Source organism: Phaeoacremonium minimum (genome assembly GCF_000392275.1).
Source record: "Phaeoacremonium minimum UCRPA7 unplaced genomic scaffold PA7_03_scaffold_348, whole genome shotgun sequence".
Classification (NCBI taxonomy): domain Eukaryota; kingdom Fungi; phylum Ascomycota; class Sordariomycetes; order Togniniales; family Togniniaceae; genus Phaeoacremonium; species Phaeoacremonium minimum.
In genome coordinates this window covers 158988-183183 of record NW_006921252.1, presented here as the reverse complement: position 1 = coordinate 183183, position 24196 = coordinate 158988, and the positions used below count along the sequence as shown (strand labels likewise).

At 52.8% G+C, this 24196-nt stretch overlaps 6 protein-coding genes across 6 annotated transcripts; 1 reads left to right on the top strand and 5 right to left on the bottom strand.

Annotated features, from left to right (window-relative positions):
- Positions 1 to 1281: 1281 nt before the first annotated feature.
- Positions 1282 to 1848, bottom strand: UCRPA7_4461 (putative cell polarity protein alp11 protein; the record flags this gene model as incomplete). Its single annotated transcript, XM_007917024.1, has 1 exon — positions 1282 to 1848. One exon carries the CDS (start codon positions 1846 to 1848, stop codon positions 1282 to 1284), a length of 567 nt encoding a protein of 188 aa, XP_007915215.1.
- A 9109-nt stretch (positions 1849 to 10957) lies between these two features.
- Positions 10958 to 11992, bottom strand: UCRPA7_4460 (putative trna (uracil-5-)-methyltransferase trm9 protein; the record flags this gene model as incomplete). Its single annotated transcript, XM_007917051.1, has 1 exon — positions 10958 to 11992. The coding sequence occupies one exon, from the start codon at positions 11990 to 11992 to the stop codon at positions 10958 to 10960; it is 1035 nt and encodes a 344-aa protein (XP_007915242.1).
- A 1234-nt stretch (positions 11993 to 13226) lies between these two features.
- On the bottom strand, positions 13227 to 14517 carry UCRPA7_4459 (putative nadp:d-xylose dehydrogenase protein; the record flags this gene model as incomplete). Its single annotated transcript, XM_007917032.1, has 3 exons — positions 13227 to 13909; positions 13965 to 14402; positions 14463 to 14517. The coding sequence occupies 3 exons, from the start codon at positions 14515 to 14517 to the stop codon at positions 13227 to 13229; spliced, it is 1176 nt and encodes a 391-aa protein (XP_007915223.1).
- A 1464-nt stretch (positions 14518 to 15981) lies between these two features.
- UCRPA7_4458 (putative aldo-keto reductase protein) lies at positions 15982 to 17125 on the top strand (the record flags this gene model as incomplete). Its single annotated transcript, XM_007917044.1, has 2 exons — positions 15982 to 16251; positions 16385 to 17125. 2 exons carry the CDS (start codon positions 15982 to 15984, stop codon positions 17123 to 17125), a joined length of 1011 nt encoding a protein of 336 aa, XP_007915235.1.
- Positions 17126 to 17631: 506 nt separating this feature from the next.
- Positions 17632 to 19235, bottom strand: UCRPA7_4457 (putative mrna cleavage factor complex component pcf11 protein; the record flags this gene model as incomplete). Its single annotated transcript, XM_007917059.1, has 5 exons — positions 17632 to 18003; positions 18057 to 18252; positions 18307 to 19013; positions 19079 to 19157; positions 19207 to 19235. 5 exons carry the CDS (start codon positions 19233 to 19235, stop codon positions 17632 to 17634), a joined length of 1383 nt encoding a protein of 460 aa, XP_007915250.1.
- A 1781-nt stretch (positions 19236 to 21016) lies between these two features.
- On the bottom strand, positions 21017 to 21925 carry UCRPA7_4456 (hypothetical protein; the record flags this gene model as incomplete). The annotated part of the gene is made up of 1 exon (XM_007916983.1): positions 21017 to 21925. The coding sequence occupies one exon, from the start codon at positions 21923 to 21925 to the stop codon at positions 21017 to 21019; it is 909 nt and encodes a 302-aa protein (XP_007915174.1).
- Between the last annotated feature and the right edge of the window lie 2271 nt (positions 21926 to 24196).

Below are 24196 nucleotides of genomic sequence, written 5' to 3'. Positions count from 1 at the left end.
ACAGAACCTCCTGTCGTTCATTCAAAGGCCTGCATGTAGAACAACACGCTTCATGGGTATGCTGCCGAAGCAACTTTTGGAAACAATGTTTCTCCCTCAATCCGGGGTCAGCGATGGCGATGCCTGCACGGCTGTTCGGAGCATTTTCAAGAGAAGGTAGATCACGAAACGGTCCGGAGGCTGCCAAACACCAGAGCCTGGCCTGTGTTGCCCTGATACCATTGTGCTTGTTCTTTCCAGGCGACTCCTTGCGACTCTCCTCGAAGTATTGACCTATCGCCCAGGGTAGTTGTGTTAGGTTGCTTGATGATCGCCTCGCTAGACCTCGCATACCAAACTCGGCTCCATCTCACCCTCAAAATCCACAAAGCACTCGCTCGGGAGTTTTCATGAAGCAAAGCCGCACACCCCTGCTACTTAGCGGTCGATCTCACGGTGGAGGGCTTACGCTTCGCGGAGGATTGACCGGACGCCAGAAACCCCAGGCTTGTTGCGTTATACAATGTCTGTCGTGTAAGGATGTAAGATGCGACATCTTTGGCAGATGTAAAAAGACGTTTGTTTTCTTTACGCTTCAAGGCAAGCTTATTTAGCATGTGCTGTGGCTTCTTCATGGCTTCTTCATGGCATGCGTGGCTTTGTTGTTTGGTGTCTGAGTCCTAGGCAAGCGTCATACAGTTAGTGTATCAACTCCTAGCCCAGATCCCAGAGACAACCGGTTAAATGCGCGACTACCGGGCTTTGCTGTTCGAAACTTGGGGTAAACTGAAGTCAGATTTCCTGTGGATCAACTTCATGACTGAGGTCAGGTCCATATAAGGTTAAAATTCACCCGAACAGTTCTAAATGTCGGAGCTGTGGGGCCTTCTGCCACGGTGGGTATGACATTTCGAATCCACGAGGCGTTTTTTTACCCTGCAGATGTGCGATCAAAGGGCTGGATCTCGGAGATATGCCAATGCTTGATGAGATCAGTAATGCCATATGTGTCTTCACAGTAAAAATAGGGATCTGTGGCTATAGTGATGAACTTGTCTGCTGACACCCTTGAGATCGTATATAGTGATCCTATGAGTCGGTGATTCTCATCTGAAATTGTGCTACGAACACGAAACAAATGCAGAACCTGCAAAGACCCTCATCGTTACACGATGCCTGGGAGTCGGAAAGAATTCCTCAATCTGTCCGAGATTTGAACAGCTTCGGATATGGTAGCTTCTAGCTGTCAAGTGTCGGAGGGATATCGCGTCTCTAAAGGTACTCGGTCAGGAGACATGAGCCTTAGATCTCCTCCATATCTTCAAGATCATCGACGGGCGGCCAGTCGCCGACCTCAACTCGCTCTGGTCTAACGAAGACACCGTGCTTGAGATCTGATGCCTCCCCCCAGTACCTGGTACCGCTGATGCTGCCGTCGTTCTTGCCCACAGGCTCGTCGAGATGAACACCTACCCAGGCGCCAAGGCCGCCGGGAATCTCCTTCACCTCACCGACATACCGGACTTCTCCCCGCCGCGAGTCGTCTCCTCCAACGCGACAGCGTAGGCCAACCTTGATGCCACGTTGTTCGACTTCTTGAGCGAAAGCGGCGATCTTTGCCTGCTCATGGCTTGGAGCATCAGGGTCGAATCGCCCAAGCTTCTGAGCCTTCTTCCATGCTAACACGGAATCCGTCTTCTTAGCATACTCCTCCTCTGGCATGACATACTTCTCGACACCACTAGTGTCTGTGAAGTTTGGCCTTGCCCCGGCTGGCCGAGTATCGACAACCTTGAACACGCTGTCAGTGCAAGCTACCCCATCACATCCGCCTGACAACCGGCCGAGACACGGTGTGCCGCCAACCATTCCGCAACCTCGGTGCTGATTATAGTCCTCTGCGCAGCAGCTCGTCAGACCTGCGAGGCAGGAAGGCCGGCCTGGCTCCACTACACCAATTATGCCGCATAGAAATGCTACTCACATGCAGCTCAGCATATGCCGACAGAGGAAAAGCGGTTAGCTGAGTATTGTCCTCATCTGAGGTCTCGATCGGGATCCTATCCTGAGTTGCAGATTTCAAGAACAGCCTCTGAGACGAGGGTGGAACACCGGTGATTGGCTCTAGCTTTGCCCTGAGCTGAGTGAGGGTCCACGATGGGGTGATGCGCCGTTCCGACGAAGAATTCTCGGATATGACTATGAGAGGAATGTCGGCCATTCTCGCTGTAGCAGCTCGTGGCTCCGGAACTGTTGTCCGATCCAAAGATATTGAAGTCTGATGATCGGGACCCTACGGGAGGTTAGGACCGGCAGGAGGCGAGTGCCGGTGGTTGTATGTCGGGAGGACGGCGGCTTGATGCGGCGACGTCTCACGACAAGCCCCAATAATATGTTTGATAATCGGCGTTACTTAGCTTCCTAGTCAGGCTCCATAACACCTTAGGGCGAGCCTACAGTACCTACAGGAAAATGTCTATCTAAATAAAAAGTACCGTAATAATTTTGTACGTTTTGAAATGGTCAAACCCGATGCCATTAGATAAACCAGAATTGTTTGCTTTTGAGTTGTTCGGCAATTAATCACCCAGATAGTGAGTGTTTCGAAAGCTGTTGCATCGTTATTGTGTGTAGAATTTGATAATCGTACTGTACCTGTGAAATCGGGTACCTGAGGCAACGGATTCGCGCTTGGTCAGCCACAACCTTTGCTCTAGGCGCTGCAAAACAAGTCCATCACTAATCCAGGAAGTCCTGACCTTAACTCATATTTTCCTCCACAAACGGTCTTGGGGAAAATGGCAGTCGCTATGAATTACACCTGCTGCACAGCGACTTCATATCATACCTACCTATGAAAATTCCCAAACAGGTGCAGACATTATGCTTTCAAAATGTTTCGCTTTCTCATGTATTGATCGCCCGCTAATGATGGTTCATTCTTTGCGCATCCAGAACTTACATAGGTATGCTAAAGGTGGCATGAACAGTACTACCTATTTGGGCAGTTTCGGTTGTAGTATCCTAGAGCCAGAAGCCACTTCCAGTGGATTTGGGGGATTCTGCCACAAACCAACTGAGCTACGTCGACCTTGCCAAAACGCCTCCCGCATCTGCAGCTTGGGTATAAGTGCTCCTGTCGCAGGTGACTACGGTACGGCACGTAGGGTTCGACCGGTCCAAGAATAACGGTGAGGGCTGGACAAGGACAGGGAAGAAACAATGACATTCATTGGTCCTCGAGCGTTTGCAAACCCCCGGCAAGTAGCCTAGATTCTCTGGAGCACGACGTTACCGGCGTCGGGCGTAATCGCTCGCATGCAGTCAAACATCAGATTTGGCAGGATCTGGGGGATGCTTTAGACCGGCTCGGTACGACCCCCACGGACTTCTATTCGCCCACGACTGTTTCCATGAGGCTGTAGCAAACGGAGGGCGCCTCCAAACAAACAAAGAACCATCTCGACCTACTATGTATATCACTTCGCCGCCACTGCAACCTGGCGCCTGGTCCCACAAGGCGACCCACAGGGATGTGCTGGAGTCTGGAGGACTGCAGTCGAGTGACCCTTTTGGGTTGGCCATTGTCACCAAGCAGAGGCATGGCAAAGAAGTTGCGGTCTGTTGCGGACGTAACAAGTCACATTGCCGTCACAGATACAATGGGCTGTTGAATTACGCTCCCGCTCCCCCACTCCCGGAGGAGTTCATCGAAGGTTGGCTTGGTCAGGGTTCGCTCCCTGAGATCTTACCTTGCTTCTCAAACGCTACCGCGTCATTCAGTCCACGTCGAATACCAGGAAGGCAGGACTTGAGATCGCCAACTCAACCACTGCCTGTGTATTTGGCCAGCAGGGAAGTCGCCCACGCAAGGCCGCGTGGTGCTCCTTAGACCTGACGACAAATATAATCAGCATCCATGTAGTTAGCTCTCCACCAGCCTCGTCGGGCTATAGATGATGTGCATCCTTGCTACCCAAGATTTCATGACTGGGCCTTCACCGCCACGTTGGGTTTCGAACAAGACCGTGGAATATCTGCACGTATAGTCAAAATGTCGATTGCCGTATCCTTGCGGGCAGTTGCCTACGTCCGGCCTCCTCGATGTCAGTACCAGCTAAGGGGTGTGCGGTTAACGATAGTTGTGGAGTCGTTTCTTCCACCAGCCGGGCACTACCAGCCGTGAGCTGTCGGCCGTCAAAGATGGCTCGGGTCCAACGGCTTGGGAGACAAAGGCTTTTTAAATTATTACGCCTGTCTGAGCAGGTCATTCACCAGGCAATGACGTCGAACGTTTAATAATTTCCCCAGAATCTATACCAGCTTAAAGTACTGATGCGAAGCTTGCACCAGGACATCCCCAGAATTTTGTCAGGGTGTACATGCATGCGTGCGCCGCATTTCAGGTCGCCAGCGCAGCCAAATGTATCTTGCGAGTGCTTCATCGTTGATGCGCTGCCGCGGGCCCGGCCAAGCCACCATGCAAGGACAACAAACTCCCCATCAGCCTGCATCACTTCTCTCGGCACAAGGGGGCCGTCAATCGACGTTAACATCTGGCCCTGGCACCCACGCTTGATTGCTGTCCAATGACTAGAAGGAGGCGAACGTAGAAATCAGAACTCATTGGGTCGGGTTGAGCAATGCGATTTCATAGGTTCAGATGAATCCTGGCAAGAAGACGAAAGGAGACTGCATACATACGATTTCTCTCACGAGACTTTGTGGGATTGTGGCAATGTATTTTGCTTGTTGCGGCAGAAGTATCATACGCCATGAGAAATGTTCTGGACAAAGATCGATCAGACATGATATCAACCAGCGGCGTCGCGCGTCAATGATTGTAGAAAAGTGACAAATCCCCCAGACCCGGAAATCGGAACAATAGCAAGCGTCTGCTAAAGATCAACCGTTCGTGCCTGGCGCCGACAAACCAAGGAGGCGATGAGACACTTACCTCTTACTGCAGCTGATGTTGCTTTGTTCGGGCACCAACAGTCAAACAAGCCGGTGGAGGATCTGCCGCATTCCACTCTTCCAGCTTCTTCGTTCACATCAAGTGACAAGTCTGCATCGTGCATTCTACCTGCACCGGTCTACACCGGCTGGATCGCGTTAGCCCAACATGGAGGGTTCTCGCAAGTGGCTTCAGTATGTATCAGTGCTTTGCTGCGTTCGTGTGACTGTCTCGGCCACTCCACGTCTCATGGTTGCCCCCTGCCCGATCCTCGCCTTAGGGCAGCATTGCTATGGAAAGAAAGACACCTTGCGGGCTTTTCGTGGTCTTGCCAACCTCGCCAACCCAACCTTGTGACTCCGAATGTGCAAAGAAATACGCTGAAGTCCAGGGAGGGAACATTGAACTAAGGGGCAAAAAAAAGCAATTAATTCCTCCCACTGCTAGCCCTTTCAGGTAGTGATCCGACGTGCTCGAGTTGTAGGGCGGCTCAATGTGTGGCTTGAACTGAAGAAAGTCCTCTAGTCCAGGTGGAAACAAGGCGGCGGGTAGTGCCATCACACGAGACACTTCTAACTACACTCTGGGGGTACTCAAGTCAGAAACGACTAACTGGCGATCATGGTTCATGGAGCATGACAGTTCTTGCGACGAGAGCTGCACACCATCGCAAACGAAGAAAAGATGGCCAACGCATACCCCATTGAAACTAAAACATGGGCTGTCCGGATCCTTCCACGATAGTCTGCGCCGCCCCGGTCCCTCACAGCAGAGAGAGGGGGTGGAATTCGGTGGATGTCTGCACAGCAAGCTGACCGCTAGTTTGTCCGTCCTTGGAATTCGTCAGCCCAGGAAGGCTATTCCCGGCGCGATCGGACACTGAGGCATTGAGCAATGGGCGACTTTGTTGTCAGGTCCGAACGAGATCCATCCATCCGTACAGTACTCTGGGACACACAATCCATTGTCTGCAGTTGTGTGGTTAGCCCCGCTCAACGATGTCGAGACAAGCCTCATCTTACAATGTACGTAAGAGGGGTACTCGAGAGCCTCGAGTCCCGGTCCGCACAGACAATGGCTTTCTAGTCCCTAAACCGCAACTGCTGTTTATCAATCGACTCAACCTAATAGGGAACGCTCTAGTCAAGCTCACGCCTCAGAATCACTGAACCGAGATGGTACCGAGTCGGAGAACAGACACACACCATCCTGCGCACAGAGACCCAATATAAGACCCCTTCCAAGAACAGATGGAGACACGGAATGCGGAAGAGCGTGTCTTTCCTAAACGATCGATTGTACATGAAGAGACAGCTTCTTTGGGTCGCAAGCCCGATCGCGAACCACGGAAACACTCTCAAAGGCATAGTAATTGGGATGCAATCATAATATCTTCTACTAAAGCCACCGTGAAGCGGGACCAAGCGAGGAGAGGCGACAGCAGAAGTTCCCGCCGTCCTGACGTTTACGGAAACTGTCTTAATATCCCAGACCCATCGCAGACGTCGGCTTGACCCAAAACATATGGGTGCCACATGCGCTGAACATGTATATGAACTAGTTCCCAAACTTCCAGGTATCTGGGTACACTAAAACCCGTCAACCACTTCGGCCACAAACCTGAATAACCGAGCTTTCGAGTCCAGCCGAAGTTGACAGTATCTCAGGCGCCTGAATGCTTTGCCGGCGTGCGAAACATATACATCTAGTTTGACGCCAATTGTTCAGCAGATCAGTTGCAAATCTCCGCAGTCTATGCCATTGCTGTGACTGTAGATTCGCAAGCCTTCGATCTTGCCTTTCTTTCACTGCCTTTCTCCACGCCTGATGTGCCGTCAAAGTACCTTTACCCTTGTTTCTGCACCCTGGCTCTGCATTCGTGCCCGGGGTCAAGCTTGCTGCACAGAACCCTGCCTCCCTGCCCTGGCCTGCGGGTTGAGCCTTCTGAAGAGCAAACACATTACGCTACTAGCCATCTCCGGAGTATCGTAGGTACCCCAAAGACATCAGAAGCTGCCCTGAGCCACCTTGGCTGTAAACGATGTCTGGATTGTTAGTAACCTCTGTCCGACAGAGTATCGAGTAGACCCCCTGATGAGGTACTCTCGGTGTAGGTCGTAGGCCATTGTCTAAAGTCTGTCGATACTCTTCACGGTGTCCTTTCGCCGCATGCTGGTTGGCGATATGCGCCATTAATCTACTAAGTCATCGCATTTAGCGTACAAGCCAAGGCGAACAACTGGAGTGGTGTAATGCTTAAACTGCGAGCTCATGCATGATTTCGTGGCCATGCCATAAGCCTTTTAGCTGATCACTCGCATCCCAAAGTCCTCCGCTGTGCTGGACAATTTTTCCAACAGCCTAGGGACCTGCAATGGATGTCTACATACCGAGGGGTGTATAACCAACCAGGGGGGTGTGTCGACTCGAAAAAATGTGTTTTCCATTTTATTTTATTTTTTTCCTTTCTTTTATTTTGGTTCCGCTAATATATATCATTTTAGGTTAGGCCGCCTCTGTCATTCCATAGTATGTAGAGCAAAGCTGCAACCCCCAAGAGGCCAGGCTTGTCTTAGTTGAGACTGGCAACTCCCAGGATAGCAGATCAACATGCTCCTCACGCTCTTATATGTCCAGCTGTTTTTAATATAGGGTTCAGGTGTTGGTAGACCTAACTACATCACCAGACTTACCTGCTCACATATAACACATTTACTTGTCTTTGCTGAACTCCACTCTTCCTTTCCACCCAACAAGTGCTACACCCCTCCCCCTTGTCATGTCTACTTCTACTTGCCTTACCCTGCCCTGCCTACCGAGACTGCCAGTCCTGGTCTCTGAGATCTCTTCTTGAAGCCTGCCGCATGCTGGTATCTGTTGTTTTGCTACCCTTGCTCTGGCCCCCGCTAGGCCTCCATCTCTTCGACCCGCTGCCTCTGCTCCCCTGAAGCTTTTTAAACCTTTCCTTTCCCTGTCATTCATCTGCAGCAACGAGCGCCTCTTCTCGGATCTTACCAGCCCTGTTTCTCGCCCTTGGCTCTACCCATCTTTCTGAAGGAGACGATGGCAATGGAAAAGTCCTTTTCTTTCATGGTGAATAGCTCTAACCAACTGGTTTGACTGACGTATTCCCTCGCCGGCGCGCTCAACGCTTCCGAAATTTGCTTTGACCATTGCTCTCATCTCCATTCATTGGTGGGCGAGTAACTGGGTGGCCGCCAATCATGTTGATGTCTGCCTTCGAAAATACCAGCCACGCTTGTACTGAAGTCTCCTGGACTCCGGAAACCTTCCTTCTCCTATTATCTTGAGCGGCCAACCTTGTCTACTACATCAATCACCATCGTTCCCTTTGCCTGGAAGGTCCAACTCCCCTAAACTGTCTCAATATCTTCGCTTTCCAGTTCTTACATCTCAAGATACCCCGGTCCGTCTCTGTTACACCTAACATAACTTATTGTATCCTCTTCACGCGTCAAGGATTAGCACTGGATTCTTGAGAGCGACTCTCTCAGTGTCTACGACCTCGTAGTATCAAAGACCACTCTACAGCTACGTTGCATGACAAATTAGTTGCGTTGCTTCACTCGATAACACACCTTGATTGGGAAGCATAAAGGGGACACGGCGCAACTGTTGCGCCCCATGAACATCTGCCACTCCTAGGCAAACCAGGCGATACCGTCACCGTGGATATCGCCTCCCTTCTCAAGGCTCCGGACTCAAATGAGTCCTATAACTCGCCCTCTAACCACTCTCGATCCGCCTCTATACCTCCATCAACTGCAACCGCGGCGCCTGGCGCACTCGGCGGTGGTGGACTGGCGCCGACCGCCGTGTATGCCTCTGCGCCGCCGCCATTAGCACCATCTATCCCGAGTGCCGGTGGAGTAATCGGAGGACCGTATCTAGCAGTAGCACCGCCGAGCATCCAAGGGGGGAGACGCAGCATGCCGCCACATACAGCGGACAGCCCGGCTAAGAAGCAGAGCAAGTGGTCTCCAGAAGAAGACGCCCAGATCATCGAATTAAGGGGCAGCGGCATGAAGTGGGAGGATATTTCCAAGCGACTGCCGGGCCGGAGTGCCATAAGCTGCCGGCTCCATTATCAGAACTACCTCGAGAGACGTAGCGAGTGGGACGAGGAACGTAAGAACAAACTTGCAAGGCTCTATGAGAGGTGAGTTACCAAGACTACTTGGACAAGGCTCCTTAACATGACACGAATTTGACTACCTGCGGGAACCTCAAGATCTCGAAACCTCAGTCATCGCTTCCTTATGTCGAAGGAGCAGATAGCTAACCCAAGAACCAGATTCAAACCGGAGATGTGGGCAAAGGTGGCCGAGGAGATGCAGGTTCCATGGCGAGCGGCAGAAGCAATGCATTGGCAACTAGGAGAGACCGAAATGGCTCGACGTGCAGGCGTCGTGCCCTTCGCCCTAACATCCAATGTCAACGTCGATGCGCCGCACAGCCAGAGAGGCTCACCGTCACGAGGCCACATACACTCACACTCCCAGAGCAGCCTCTCGCGTGAAATGGGAGGACCTACAGCACGATATGGCAGAGGAGTTGCACCGCCACCTGCGGCGATTCCTCCACCGCTGCCTCCTACACGCGGTTTAGCACCACGGCGAGAAAGCCTGCCGCCGCGGGCACCACTTCCCCCTGAAATGGGCGAGGTAATGATGTACGGGCCTGGCCCTTCCAGCCTGGCACCGATTCAGACCCATGGTCAGGGGCGCGGGGGCCTGCTTCCTGGAGTGGCCGAGTTGACCACCGGAGTAAGTCCTTACAGCACGCCAGCATATTCGATGGGCGTCCCGAGTGCAAGCCCTGTCCCAAGTGCGACTGCCAGCCCGGGACCGCTTCTGCCCACCCTGTCCTATCCCATGGAAGCGGCCGGCGCCGCGAAACGACGAGCGAGCCCTGAGATTAGCTCGAGAGAAACGACGAGACGACGACACCTCGATCCCCGACACGAAACTGGGCGGTAACGAATGACACGACGCTACCATACAACATACATAGCTGTACGAATGGATTGTCACCTGATGGATGCGAGAATGGCGGCGGAGTGCGACTAAAACACTTCTACACACACGACACAAACACAACATGGAGTTGCTGGTGTTAAAATGGTGCTTTCATGGGGCGGGCAAACGAAATCATGGTCACGACTGGCATTGGCAGGTTCTCGTTCTCTCTCTGTTTTCACGCGATACAAGAAGTCACGCAGACACACGCATATGAGTTGCATCGGGATGGAGCGCTATTATGCACAACTATTACTACTCGCTATTGCTTATGCTGCTTCTGCGACTGTTTGCTATCTACTTTCATGGCATGAGCATTGCGGGACGGACGGAAGGATGGACGGAGGACTGGGCAGGCGGGATTAGATGGGACGGACACATTGGCATTTGGCTTTGCTCGCTTGAGGGAGTCATGTATTCGTTGCGAGGAGCGAAGACTTGCTCTTTTTTGTTTATTTGCCTTTACAGCGTGGGATAATGCTCTTCTACTCATGTTTTTCTAAATCTACCTTGCTGATGCTATTTACTGATGTTACCTTCGGCGCCGCGAGAAAACAAAAGTCTGTCCTTTCAGGATTACGTGTTCTTCGTCTTACGGAGCATAGTGTGTTGCGAATTGGGAGAGGCTGTTTAGGCAAGCGAGTACGAGGGAGGGCACCATCGTATCTGAGAAACAAGGCGAACAAAAGAAACAAGGCTTTTACGGTGTTCTCTGCAGAAACAGAAAGGCTGGGGTCGGGCGTTGCCTCTCGAGTGAGATCGAAGCAGATGAGGATGGGGGCGAATTGATGCCCGTTGGGCGCAAGCTGGGTTTGTCACGATAGAATACCTCTAGACTCGGCGAAGAATTGTTATACAAGCAAGGACAGAGCACGCATGTACAAGAGATATGACCGGCGGTGGAGATTGAGCTGCAGAGAGCAATGCTCTTGCGGTGTAACCGATGATAAGAGGTACAATATTCCTGTATTCTACTCTTGTTCTATATCCTGCCAGCGATAACCCACCAGTTGTCCCTCTCGTATCCCGCAGAGAGGACTTCTCCACCAGCGGCGATGACATCCTCCTCGAGCTCGCCTTTCCTGTAGAGGTGATAGTACCGCTGGTATGTCTTGTCGGTGTGGCTCGGGTGCTGCTGGTGATCTGGCGGCGGCTCACCGCTCTTGTCTTCATCACCATTCCGGCTAGCCTGCTTCTGCTTCTGCATCTTCTTTTGTCTCTGTTGTCCCTGTTGCTTCATGACCCAGGGCACCAGGAGGTCCTGCTCTCCACCCTCGTCCCATCCTCTCCGACTGGTCCCTTGCTCAAGTGCCCACACGAAGACCAACACCTGGCCGCTGCCACTGCCGCTGCCAGCTCGGCTGGCGCCGCGGCGATCAACATCATCCTTGCTTGCATCCACGCTTGCATCTGCGTCATCTGCCTGTCCGGCGGTGATTGCGCCGCGGGCGCCCTGCTGCTGTTGCTGTTTCCTCCTAACATGCTTCAGCAACTGGCGTATGGCATCAACACGCCGCTCGCGTGTCGACAGGTGGTGTATGACGGCGATGCAGATGACAAAATCGACTGCCTCGTCCCTGAAGGGCAGGGCGAGACCGTCCGCCACCATGACATCGGTGCCCGACCCCTTTTCTGGCCGCCCACCACCACCAACATCAACACCCTCAGCCGCGGCCTGTGCTGCAGCAGCACCACCATCGTGGACGAATTGCCGCCTAGCCAGCGAAATGAGCGAGGCGCTGCGGTCTGAGCCGAGCAGCACGACGTGCGGGTTCACCGCCAGATACTTGCCATTGCCGCAGCCGACGTCGAGACCGACGGCGCCGGGGGGCTGGGCGCGCAGGAAGTTGGACACCATGGGCCACGGCTTGTGGCGCGTGGCCGAGAAGTGCGGCGCGATGGCCTCGTACACGCCGTGCACGTGTGTCTCCTCATAGGCGACCGCAGCAGCCTCCTCGAGCTCCTCCTCCGCGTGCTGGCGCTGGTGGTCGCGGGCGACATCTTGGTCCCCTGACATCGTCGTTGGCGCCCGAGATCCTGACTGAGCCTGTACCACCACCACGAACAAGCTACCACCAGTACCGGCGACTTCGACGGCACCGATGGCACCAACTGTGCCGTCTTGAACAGGCGGGGAATCAGAGCCGGCCCCGGAAATTCACCTTAGGCCCTGGCTACCCTACCCGCTTGACCGCTGCTTCGTTCGAGCCCACCGTGGGGATGACGCACGTCGTTAGGCCGAGCCAGGGCAAGCAAGCGCCTGACAAGGACCTGGTCTGTATGACCTGCAGTCGGCTTAAGGTTGGATGGAAAAGGTGCGTCTGCGCTGTGCTTCCTTGCTGTGCGAGTGTTGGTGTGGGTGGTCGTATATTCACTGCACAGCTACAATAGCGCCTCGTAAGGTACACTTGGTCAGGTTTAGCGCAAGGCCGGGGCCTGCCAGATCACTCTTTTCCGCTGTGAGGAGGTACCTAGGCAAGGGTAAGGTAGGCTCAATGTATTGTATGTTGGGCTCTGCTCGAGTACAAGACGCAGCCCTGTCCGGCCTGTCCTGCAGGACCTACTGCAATGTCTGTGTGTGGGAACCGGCGGGGCGGTAAGGATTCTTCAAAGGTACCGTACGGTCAGTCCCTTGAAGAAGTACCACTACAGTTCAATGGACAGGCGGTAAAAGACCCGACGGTAGTGGGCTCTGCGAGACGAGGTCTGAGCGTGCAGAAGCGCCCGAGGGAGGAAGTGAACGGCCTGAACCTTGGGTGGATAAGTAGATGCTATCATGTACTCATACCTTAGGTTGAAAAAGCATCTGAAGAGAGAGATGGAGGGGCGTGTATGGAATGAAAGATGGGCGGGTGGCTCTACAGTAAGTAGGGACTTAGTGGGGAGCTAACTGGGAGAAGTCCATTGGAAAGAAAAATAATGCTATCCAAGCCAGCCTTGTCCAAGCAAAGGCGGTCAGTCACTCAGTCAGTCAGTCAGTGCCTAAGCGAGCATCACCACCGCATGGAATTGTCTCAGCAACAAAAGCAACTATCCACGATGGACGAGGTGGAAGCTGCTCTGTGTCGGCGACGATCAGGCACCATGACGTACGGAAGACTGCGCCGGATATCGCCGGAAGCAAATAGTGTCTCAGGAACACACCCAGACGCTGTATTCGTGACCTCCAGGCAAAGAGTACAAGCAGGTATCATTCAATATACAATCTACCATATGACGTTTTGATAGCGCCAATAGTCGGCTCTCATTGTCTATTTCCTGCCTGTGTTCAATGGGCTTTGCGGATCAAAGACATCCGTTGTGATCAGCTCCGGGTACACCACCCCGCCCTGCTTCAACGCCTCTTCCATCGTCTCCATGATGACAACACTCTCGCTCCAGGGGAGCGTCTCGCTCTCTAGCTTGCCGTCCCTTAGACACCTGGCGGCCTCGTCCGCCTCCCAGAACATGCCATGACCAAAGTCTCTCTCCTCGTCCCTGGGAATCGGGCAGTCCACAACCTCGATCTGGCCCGGGTTGGCCTTCTTGATGACCTTGTACTGCGTCGGGCGGAACGCTGGGCCCATGACCTGAATCTCGCCACCAGGGCCTTGAATCTTGATGGCTGCACCGCCGCTGTTCTTACCGTCGACATCGGTACCGAGCCTCAGTGATGTGAGGCCAATTCCCATGCTTTTGTGCTCTGGGAACTGCAGGATCATGCTGGTCGTCTCGTCGGCGCCTGTGTGATACTTGTTGATAGCTGCAACAACCTTGGGCGCCTCCTTCTCCTTTTCGGGTTGTGTGTGATAAAGGACCTGGAACAGCCAGGTCAGGGAGTAAATGCCGAGGTCCAGCAGCGCACCTCCAGCCAGGTCCAGATTGACCATGCGATGGCTGTCGGGGAAAGTGACCGTCTTTCCATCTCCCGCATCATTGTTGAATGACAGATCGGCTGAATCGCATGTTAGAAGACATATGATATGGTCGTCAAAAGCTTTCTATCTCACCAATTACACGATAGACCGGGCCAATGACCTTGGACGCGACCAGTTCCCTGACCTTGATGCTAAGAGGAAAATACCGTGTCCAGACGGCCTCCATGAAGAAAAGGTTCTTCTCCTTCGCCTTTGCGACAAGCTTGCGGGCCTGAGAGGCATTGACGGTCAGTGCCTTCTCGCACAGGACGTTCTTGCCCGCCTCCAGTGCCAGCATCGCATTCTGGAAGTGATGGCTGTGAGGAGTTGCCACATAGACGATCTGGACATCAGGGTCCGCGACCAGCTCGTGGTATGAACCGTAGGCCTTGGGTGATCCCGGCGCCTTCACATCCTTGATGAACTTCTCTGCTCGCTCCTTGGAGCTCGACGAGGCTACGGCTACGACTTCGTGCTGTACATCGTTGACGCCTCGAGTGGCTGGATTCGTGAGCATATCCTTGACAAAGGCTGTTAAACAGGCATGTTAGCCTTCTCTGAATATTCGGCTTTGAAAGAGGGTTTCCATACTCTCGGCGATGCCGCCGGTGGCCATGATACCCCACTTGGCTGTGTACGGAGCCATAGCTACGTGATTTGTGAAGAGAACGATCTCGTTATGATGTTGTGAAGAGTCCTAATACGTTCACGAGGTGCAACGGCAAGTGTCGCAGAGCAAAATGTTACAGAATGAGAAACAATCGAGCAGGTGCAGTCAACAGCAATGTTTTTGAATATGAAAACCCTGATATCATAAGTCTTTTTAATAAATATCAATGCGTGATCGGAGGTAATTTGTTATCACCTCTGGCGGGGTAAGTGAAGCTTTAAGAAGCTGTCGTTGGTGGGGTAGTTACCTATGACATGATGTCGCTACCTACCTCATGCATCCCTGCCACTCTCCTCCCGGCGTGTCGTTTCCATCGACTTTCATGCGGCCGGGTAAATTCTTAGTTTTGTTCCATATGTAGGCTTGCCTCGATCCAGAAGAAGCCTTAAGGGAACGTTCCATATCCCCTTAGTTTAGCAGCAGCCAGCCAGCGGGGCCTTCAACAGACCTTGCCCCGTCGTCGTCGATCGTTCGCTCGAAGCTCCGCCCGGTCGACCTCCCTCAGAAATTACTACTTGCCAAAGAGCGCGCCACCGTTCAAGAAGCCGGATCAGAAAGCCGTTTCTGCCTTCGGAAGCCGTCAACTCCGCTCGGGAGAATAAAGTCCCCGCAACGCTGAACGCCTTTTCGTAAGTTCGAGCTTATCAATCATGTCTTTAGAAAGCGTCATTTTGCAGTGGCCCGCGTCCGCTCATTGGAACTGTTGCGGTTGCCTTTTTGGGATATCAGCAAGTGCTGCATCCACGGCGATTTGCCAGGAGGACTTCCGAGTCCGGTAGTTGACGACACGCGTGACACACACACACATACATACATACACACTATACTTTCGTATACATTCGAATCTTCGGATATTAGGGTGATAATACTGTTATAAGCCCCGAGAAAGTCACTTCTCGGGTTGAAGTCCGCCGAGCGTATGAGCAGCCTTGCAGCCTTGTGTTGTTGTGAGCTTTGGCGGGAAACCAAGATACTGTGCCTTTCTTTCATTCATGTAGTCAGAGTGAACTACAGCTTGCGACTGCTTCAAGCTCTCAGAAATGGCTGGTTAGGGTCATCTAAGGCTGTGCGAGGGGCAGCTCAAATATGTTGGCAGATGTCTAGTGGCATGGGCTAATTGGCAATCTTAAAGCTATGATCATGCCGTTGTAGTTCGGCATGGTACAATAGTATCGCATTTCGCGTTGAACTATTTACGCTCCTGAAACCAACGCTGCAAGATGGGATAGCCATCGTCTTACTTTGGTGAGAGCCGCTGATCAATTTGTAGTGTGTTGCCCAAGTCAGACCTTCTCAAATTTGGTTATGAGGAGAGGAGAACCAGTCCGTAGCCTACTGCGAACGCATTCTTCGATCACTACAAGGAGTACAACGAAGCTGTTTAGCACAGGGTTTTACCAATCTTTTCAACACCGTGTTTCACCGAAGAGATCATTCACCATGTCGACGTCAGCTCAGGAGGCCGCACCTTGGCCGCCCCTGCAGGAGAAGCTTATCTTAAAGGGCTATGAGACGACCGCTATGCCAACACTCATATATGGCACTGCTTGGAAGGCTGAAAAAACAGCCGACTTTGTGTACAAGGCCATCAAGGCTGGCTTCCGGGGTATTGATACTGCTGGTCAGCCCAAGCATTACAAAGAGCCTCTAGTCGGCGAGGGGATTCGAAAGGCAATCAATGAGGGAATAGTTACTCGAAAGGACCTCTATGTAAGTAAATTGTCGTCCTCACCTTGCACCTTGAAGCACTGGGTTTACGACGTGGTCATGTGTATATTGACTCCGTGCGACCCTCAACTTCTCTTACGGGATCTCAAAGCTGATCTCAAGGCTTTCTCCTCAGATTCAAACAAAATTCTGTCCAGTTGGCGGTCAAGACCCCAACGACATGCCATATGACCCTCATCTACCCATAACCGACCAAATCCACGCCTCCATCGCCTCATCGATTCGCAACCTCGCCACGCCTGATCAGGAGACGCCATATCTCGACTGCGTGGTGCTGCACTCCCCCTATTCCAAGGCGCGCGACACCCTCACTGCCTACCAAGTACTTTCCTCCTACGTGCCGCACTCCATCCGACACCTCGGGATCAGCAACGTCACGCTCGCAGAACTGCAGGCTCTCGTCGCCTCAGCAGACGACGGCGATGTCGACATCTCCGGCGCGCCGCTTCTGCCCCCGGCCGTCGTGCAGAACCGCTTCTACCGCGCGACCGCCTACGACGGCAAGCTGCGCGCCTGGTGCCGCGAGCGCGGCATCGCCTTCCAGTCGTTCTGGACCCTGAGCGCCAACCGCGACCTGCTGCGGCACCCGGTCGTGGAGGCGGCGCGGCAGGCGGCGCAGGCGGGCGTGGGCGCCGAGCAGAACATCACCATCGACAAGGCCGTGGCGCTGTATGCGCTGGTGCTCGGCCTCCGCGGCACGGCGATGCTGGACGGCACTACGGACGAGGAGCACATGCGCGGGGACGTCCAGGGGCTGGAGGCGGTGCGGAGGTGGACGGAGGGTGAGGGTCGAGAGACGTTCGGGCAGCTACTTGAGGACTTTAGGTGGGTGATTGGAGAGGGCGGCCAGGCCTAGCACGGAGTTTGACTTATTAGCTGGTTTCGTGTAGGCCTGAGGCAAAGTGCGTGATGTGATAACTGCGAAGAGCTCCAGTGCCTATGTGTAACGTTGCAGGTATTGTAGGATTACGGAGGAGAGACACTAGAACTGGAACAAGCGTATGTGGATTTGAAGATGTCAGGTTTCACTTGTGAGAGCAGGATGCGTATTATGCACTGTATTTGTCTAATTAACGATCCAATCCATAGGAGAGGATCGTGAATGCTGTTCGTAACTAGATTCCCTATGCAATGCAGGAGCTTTGCTCTGTCGGCTTCAATGTGCCGTCCCCAATCGCTTTTCGTCGCCCTCATCAAAGATCGTCTGCACCCTTAACTCCAACAATGCAATTGATAGAACGCAAAACATTCCGTCAAACGGATGTCCATGTCTGTTCATGTTTTCAGTACCCATCCGTCTTGATCCGGCCACGGAGGTTGGAGTATTCGTCCTGTGGCGCATGCATGCATGAGCATGGGAATTCAAGCCTTGATCTTCTTAAAGGAGCCGGGACTGACCTCTGCCTTCCGCTTGCCGAGCACCGGCTCCGGTGTGTTGCGCGAGTAAAGCGGCGTGCTTCCTCCGTCCTTGTACGCCTCAGCGTAGCAACTGGCATGATATGCGCGGTTGCCGACTCGGAGAGCATCCATCCACACCCACTCCTGAGCCTCGTCGAGCCACTTCATCTCGAACTTCTCCTGGCAGATTGGGCACACCGTGTTCGTGCCGTCGTCCGGAACAGGGATCCATTTCAGCTTGGGAGCCTTCGAGGCTGCGCTCGCTGCTCCTCCCTTTGACTCTTCTGATGTCTCTACGTGATCTGTATCGATGACTTCGCGGGAATTGATCCAGTCCTGCAAATTGTTAGTCGTATTAAGGCAGTAGACGAGAATGCAATGCTTCTTACCCTCTCATCAACATACCAGCTCCGGTGCTGGCCCCTCCTTTCCGCCTCGGCGATCCGCTGATGCACACGGAAGTGCCAGTCCATATGCGCCGTCTTCTTCTTCTTGCCTTCATCGTCTGTCTTGAAGCGTCTGCCACATTGTGTACATGGCGGACCGAGGTCCTCGTACAACAAGGATAACAGGTGAGGTCGGAATCTATGTCATATGTTAGTGTAAGTCACGTTGTGTCAATAGCTGGTCAGACCATACAGTTTTAGCGATGAAGCTTTCAGCTCGATGCTATTAATTCCTCCTTGGGGAGGCGGAGGCGGTACAACTCCCCTCGCAGCAGCAAGGATGGAGGCTAGATTAGGTGGTATCGGAGGAGGCGCTGACGGCGGAGGAGGAACCGGTGTTACATTCACTGGTGTACCGCCTGCCGGTGGAGCTCCGCGAAGGATACCAGCACCTCTCAGCATGTTCAGCAGAGCCATAGGGTCCGAGGGTGGAGGTGCAGTAGGTTTGTGTGGCTCAACGCGCTGAGGTGTTGGAGACCGTATGGGTGCCACGGCAGCCGGCGGCATGTATGGTGTTGACACTTGAGGCGTAGGAGTCTGCCTCGCCAATAGAGTCGCCAGAGCTCCCTTTCCGAACAGAGAGTCAAGGGAGACTCCTGCCGGAGGCGCCGAAGCAGGCGGATTCGGAGCTACTGGTGCTGCTACGGGTACTTGTTGTGGAGGAGGATATGGTTGTACGGCGATAGGGGGTGTAGGCGCGTGTGTGAGGGAGTTAGGGGCTTGATTCTTTACGGCAACAGCAAGCTCAGTGACTCGGTCTTTAACGAGCATCAACTGGTCATGAGGCAAATTTTGGCTCGTCAGGAGCTTTTGCAAGTCCAGCAACGCCTTCAGTCTTGTTTGTATACTAGTATCAAGAGGATTCCGTGCAAAATCAGCCTTGGAAACATCGATTAGTTGCTGGATGTCACCAGTCAACGAGTTTACGCTTAACGCTGGCTGTGAAGCCGGCACGCCGTACCCACCATGCGGTGGTAGTTGATACGGTGCAGCAGCTGGGGCGGATGCTGCTGGTTGAGGTGTCGAGTAGGGAGGTGCTTGCGCCTGGGAGTAATGTTAGCTTGACCAACCACCACAAATGATCTCCCCTTACCGGATGAAGAGGGTAAGACTGTTGTCCATACACCGGCCCTTGTGACTGACCACCGTTCGGGGGTGGATAAGGCGGTTGATTATATGGCCCTGGTTGCTGCGATCCTGGGCGTACGCCAGGTGGCGTTGGAGTCTCCCGGTAAGGAACGGGCGCTCGCCCTCGACTAAGAAATTGCTGTTGAGTTCGGAAGTTCTCTTGCTGGGCCTGAAGCGCAGAAGTTCTCGCCTTGATCAAAGCATTCTCAATCGGCCGGACAACATCGGGAGCGAAGACAGGCCTGGCCTCTATGCTTCCTGGAACAGGCTCTTTCCATGTCTTCAGCATCTCGTCCATCTTTCTTCGGGTGTTATTGTCTACCGACGCGTATGCCTCCATAAAGGTCTGATACAGCTTTCGGCCGAAAAATAGAGTGTAAGGTGTGCCGACATTCTTAACAATAGAGTCAAGCACATATAATGCGGGTAGTTTTCGCTGAGGGGCGACCTGAAACCACGTTAGCGACGAATCAATGGATCAAGTATCGGAGGGATCAGATGCGCGGTGGCAAGTAGAAGATTAGATGGTAGAAGGAGTGAGCACAGGCATTCATTTAAATTAACCTACCTTTTTGATGTGGTCTTGAAGGGCCTCTGATATGGCTTGAGCATACTCCGTGTTCTCTCTGGCAATCTGTGTCAAATTGCTGATCTCTAGTCTCGAGATGTTTGTCAAGTCTTCAAGGGCTTGCCGATAGTCTTCTCCCACGGCAGCGCTGTGATCTTCCTCGTTGTATGACATGATGGGCAACGTTGGAGACGGACAATTCAGAGCACGTGAACGCAGACAAATCAAGAGTGGTATATCAGCCTCGACCGGAAGTGGTCACCAGAAAGACTTGCGCTTGGCTGACGGCACTTGAGGGTGATAATGATGAGTGGAACGGGCAGAATAGGATGTCTCGTCACCGGATTGAGGCGCACAAAGACTCTTTTTCCGAAGTGCAGAAGTTCTAGGCAGAACGGTGATGTCCCCGCAATAGCTCTCCCGCCTATGGATCTCCTTTCAACGTCACCTCCTCCTCAGCTTGGCCAAACAATCAATGGCCAAGTCTACAGCCTCAACTGCATCATCTGCTCCCCGCCACCACAGACTGCCGTCTTGAAACCCAATATGTTCTATGGATAATGTTTCCGGGTACGGGAGAGCCACTGACGTCGATGCGATGCCGGATGTGGTCACGGACGAAGAATGAAGGACGAGGGCAAAGTTAACGATGCGCCTGCATCAATGCGAAGGGACGTATCGAATGATTCACGCACGATGATGCGAAGTGAGGGTTGATGGAGGAGATTTTGTTCGGTAGCACACAAATCGCCTAAAGGAATAAAAGAAGGACAAAGAGAGCCTGGCGCGCGTTGTGTCTCGTTGGGAAGGTTCAAAGGCCTTTTGAAGTTCCAAGTCGTTGTCAAAGGAATGAATGGAGGTGGTTCGCTGGGGTTGAGGCTGAAAAACCAAAGCGCAGTTGGAGATAGCTAAGCATCAGCCACAAGCGGTTGCTGGTCACGTGGGTTCGTGTGGCACCGCCTAGGTGCCTATAAACAGGGGTCAAAGCTTCACGACAATAGGAACAATAATAATTTGAAATGAATTCTTTAGCTGCCTGATGTCATCATCTATCATGCGGAAAATTAAGCATGCACATTCCGACCGTTCCTCTTGATGTGGGTATTCCCAAAGCAAATCCAAACGCCGAGCCTTATACGCCGTATCGGGCTGCAAAGCCACCTCCCCTATTATGGCAAGTCCTCCTGCCCCTATGATGGTACTATGTTCAGAAGCGTGACATCGCGGCCTCGCTGTAACGATGATCGGGTCTGTGGATGGGATGAAGAGCTGTCGGCGGTCGCTGGATATCTGGGACCACCGGGCTTGCACGATCCTCCGCCCAGGTGTCATCACCGCGGTCTTCTTGGTGATCATATGCGGATTCCAAGTCTTGGTTCTGGGGGATTGGCTTGCTGATCTTGATCTTGGAGTGTCGAATCGGGAATCTGAGGCCGAACCGGGTGCCTCGCTTCTCCTGGCGGATAGAGGCGCTGCGCGTGGAGTCGTAATCATAGGCAGTGTCCTTAATAGGCGCCGCAGCGAGCTGACCATCAATTCGGACCATTCGCGCTGTGATGCCGTTCTTCCCGTCGCGGTAGATCAGCGAAGAAACGAGGTTGAAGAAGCCGAAAGTGATTGACAGGATACCGGCCGCGAGGACGAGACGCCACATGGGCAAGCCGAGGTTGTCAATGCTGGCTGAGGGCTTGTTCAGATTGCCCAACACCTGGCAGCCCATGATGATCATGGCAACACCCAGCCAGGTGAAGCTGTGCTCCATGCTGAGAACGGGCCAGTTTCTCGCAAAGTAGTTCTTGAAGAGATTGACCTCGGAGATGAGGAGGAAGACGGCAACGGAGCTTGTGAAGAAGTGCGCTGCCGCGTCGAAAAAGAAGAAGTTGTTCTTCACGCCAGTCATGACAATCATGATCCAGCTTGCGGCCACCACGGTAAGGAGACCAATGATGTTGAAGCATCGAAGGATGTTGAGGACCACGAGGCCGGAGCCCCGGATCTTGGAAGGTCCCGACATGTTGAACATGGCGCTGTTGTTTTGGTTTCGGATCTGATTTTGGTTCTTCTTGTTCTTGTGGAAGATGCGGATTACCTGCTTGATAATCAGCCACCAGAACATGCTGACGGGATGGTATTCGTGGTTGCGTACGAGACGTAGTACAGGTCGTACAGGTTGTGAGCTTGATTATCTCTGGATTGATGATGTTTCTGACTTGCAGATATCGAATGAAGGAGGATTGGTGGGATTGGACGGTGAGACAGTAAGAGAAATAGAGAGAGACAGAGACAGAGACAGAGAGAAGGTCGCCGCGAGACTTTGTAAGAGATGTATCGGGCAGCCTGTGCCTTGTGTGAATTATACTAAAACAATAGGAAAATGGTGAATAGCTCCAACAGCATTGTTAGAAGCTACAATAAGACTTGGACAAGGCAAGAATCTATGTGAATGGGTGGCGGGAAAGCCCTTTGTATATAAGCAAAATAGGAAACGAGAACCATTGTTCAAAGCCGGTAAGGGGGGCTTGTCACCACGAACATGTGAGAAAGGGTAGGGCAGTCCTGGGAGCCCAGAAACACCCAAAGTGGAGAGTCACTTCATTGTGCGCGTCGCATGGATAAAAAAGTTTCAAAGCGTTTCTAGCCAACCAATTCTTTGGCGCGGGAGAGTGTTGCTGCTCTCAGTTCCGGGGGTGACACGATTTTCGAGCCCAAGTCAGAGCTGTCGCAGGCTCTGACTGTTTCATGGACGGCAGTCTGGCGTGACAGGGTTGTTTTCCCCGGTGCTTCATCAGAAGGGGGTAGTCAGTCAGTCACTCAAGCTCTTCTCCGGAAACCCAGTCGAGCTCGTCGGCGCGTCGTGGTAGGAGTTGCTTGGGGCTTGCTGAACGCCGGTCGAGGCCTGGTGGTGATCCCCCGGCTCCACGCGAGCAACGGCGCTGAATGGCAAAGGTGTGGCGATCCGCTACAGCACGGATTCCAGGACAGCCAGAGAATGCTTAGCGCATGAAGAAGTTCAGTCTTCGTCCAATGTTCCCCTGCCGAGAATGTGCAAGGAACAGGTCCAGACGGTCCCAATGAGGACAGAGAATTGGTTGAGAGGTGGGCGGCTTCTTTGCTGTATGGAACAAAGACATCTTCAGGCCTGGGCTTCGATGCGGCTTCGATTGGATGATGGGCTTCTACAGCAGTTTCAGAGTCGATTTAGCCTTCGCCGCTACCCAGCTGTTAGTGGCCACGCGCGGCAGGTCCAGGCCGTGGGGCACCCCATCCTACCTAAGTACCTAGTGCCGTAGATAGTAGGAGTCGCTGCACAGCCTCAACTTCGACCAGTAGAGATGCTGGGTCGAGTCTCCAGCATACACCTTCAGATTTCGCAAAGAGAATCGACGGAAAGGAGTCATTCATTCTGAAGCGACGATATCTTTGTTCAAGTGATATTTCTCAAGTGTGCAGCTGGCTAGGTAGGTAGGTTGGTGATTACAGGCGTCACGGCTGATGTACCAGACTGCAGGATGCTCTAACACGGCGAGCCCCGGATTTGCGGTCCTTCAACCTCGCGTCCACATTGTCTGCACTCCGGCAGTGAGCGCTTCCACTCCCGGCTAATCTCCTCAACTTCATCTCATTTACCTCAACCGGACTTCGAGGCAACAACAGCAAGTGGTTTGATCTGGCGAGACACAAACCTGGAGAATACGTTTGCTATTCGAGACAAGTACCAGGAAATGAAGTGAGTTGGTGCGTGGTCGAGTTCGAACCACCTGGTTGGATAGACAATCCTCGTGATAGCATTCATGTTAGTCTACGCCGCAGCCTATTTAGAGCTTAGAAGCGCGCGCAACTCGACAGAACAATAGCTTATCCAGCGACTGTTCTGAATAATAGGAACTGGTAACGCTGGACCAAACTCGATATAACCTCGCGGCTTGCATCAGGCGCGGCCGAATGGTTGCTTCTGGATTTTTTTTAGTAACGATCAAGACCCTTGTTTAATCTCCAGGCGCTGGCGCCTGACTTAGACGCGGAAGTTGATGCTCTAATAACATTGCTAGGTCCTGTGACGTTCTAAAGGAAATCCAAACTTTTGACCTATCTCTGCTACAAGGTGTTGGAAGACATACTTGCTTTCAGGACCACATGTCTCACGATTTATGCGAGTTGTTAATACTGACTCGATATAGACCCTGCCTTAATCAAGACATTTAGCAACAGACTTCATTTTCAGTATTCAAGTCACATCGTCTCCATTTCAAAGCAGAAGGTGAACAAGCGGCGGTGAAGACGCTATTTTGTATATTTGACTGAGTAACCGATATCAATGAAATTACAGCATATAAGAGACTTGAATCAGGTACGAGACGTCAGGTAAACTTCTCAAGAGCCAGTTTAG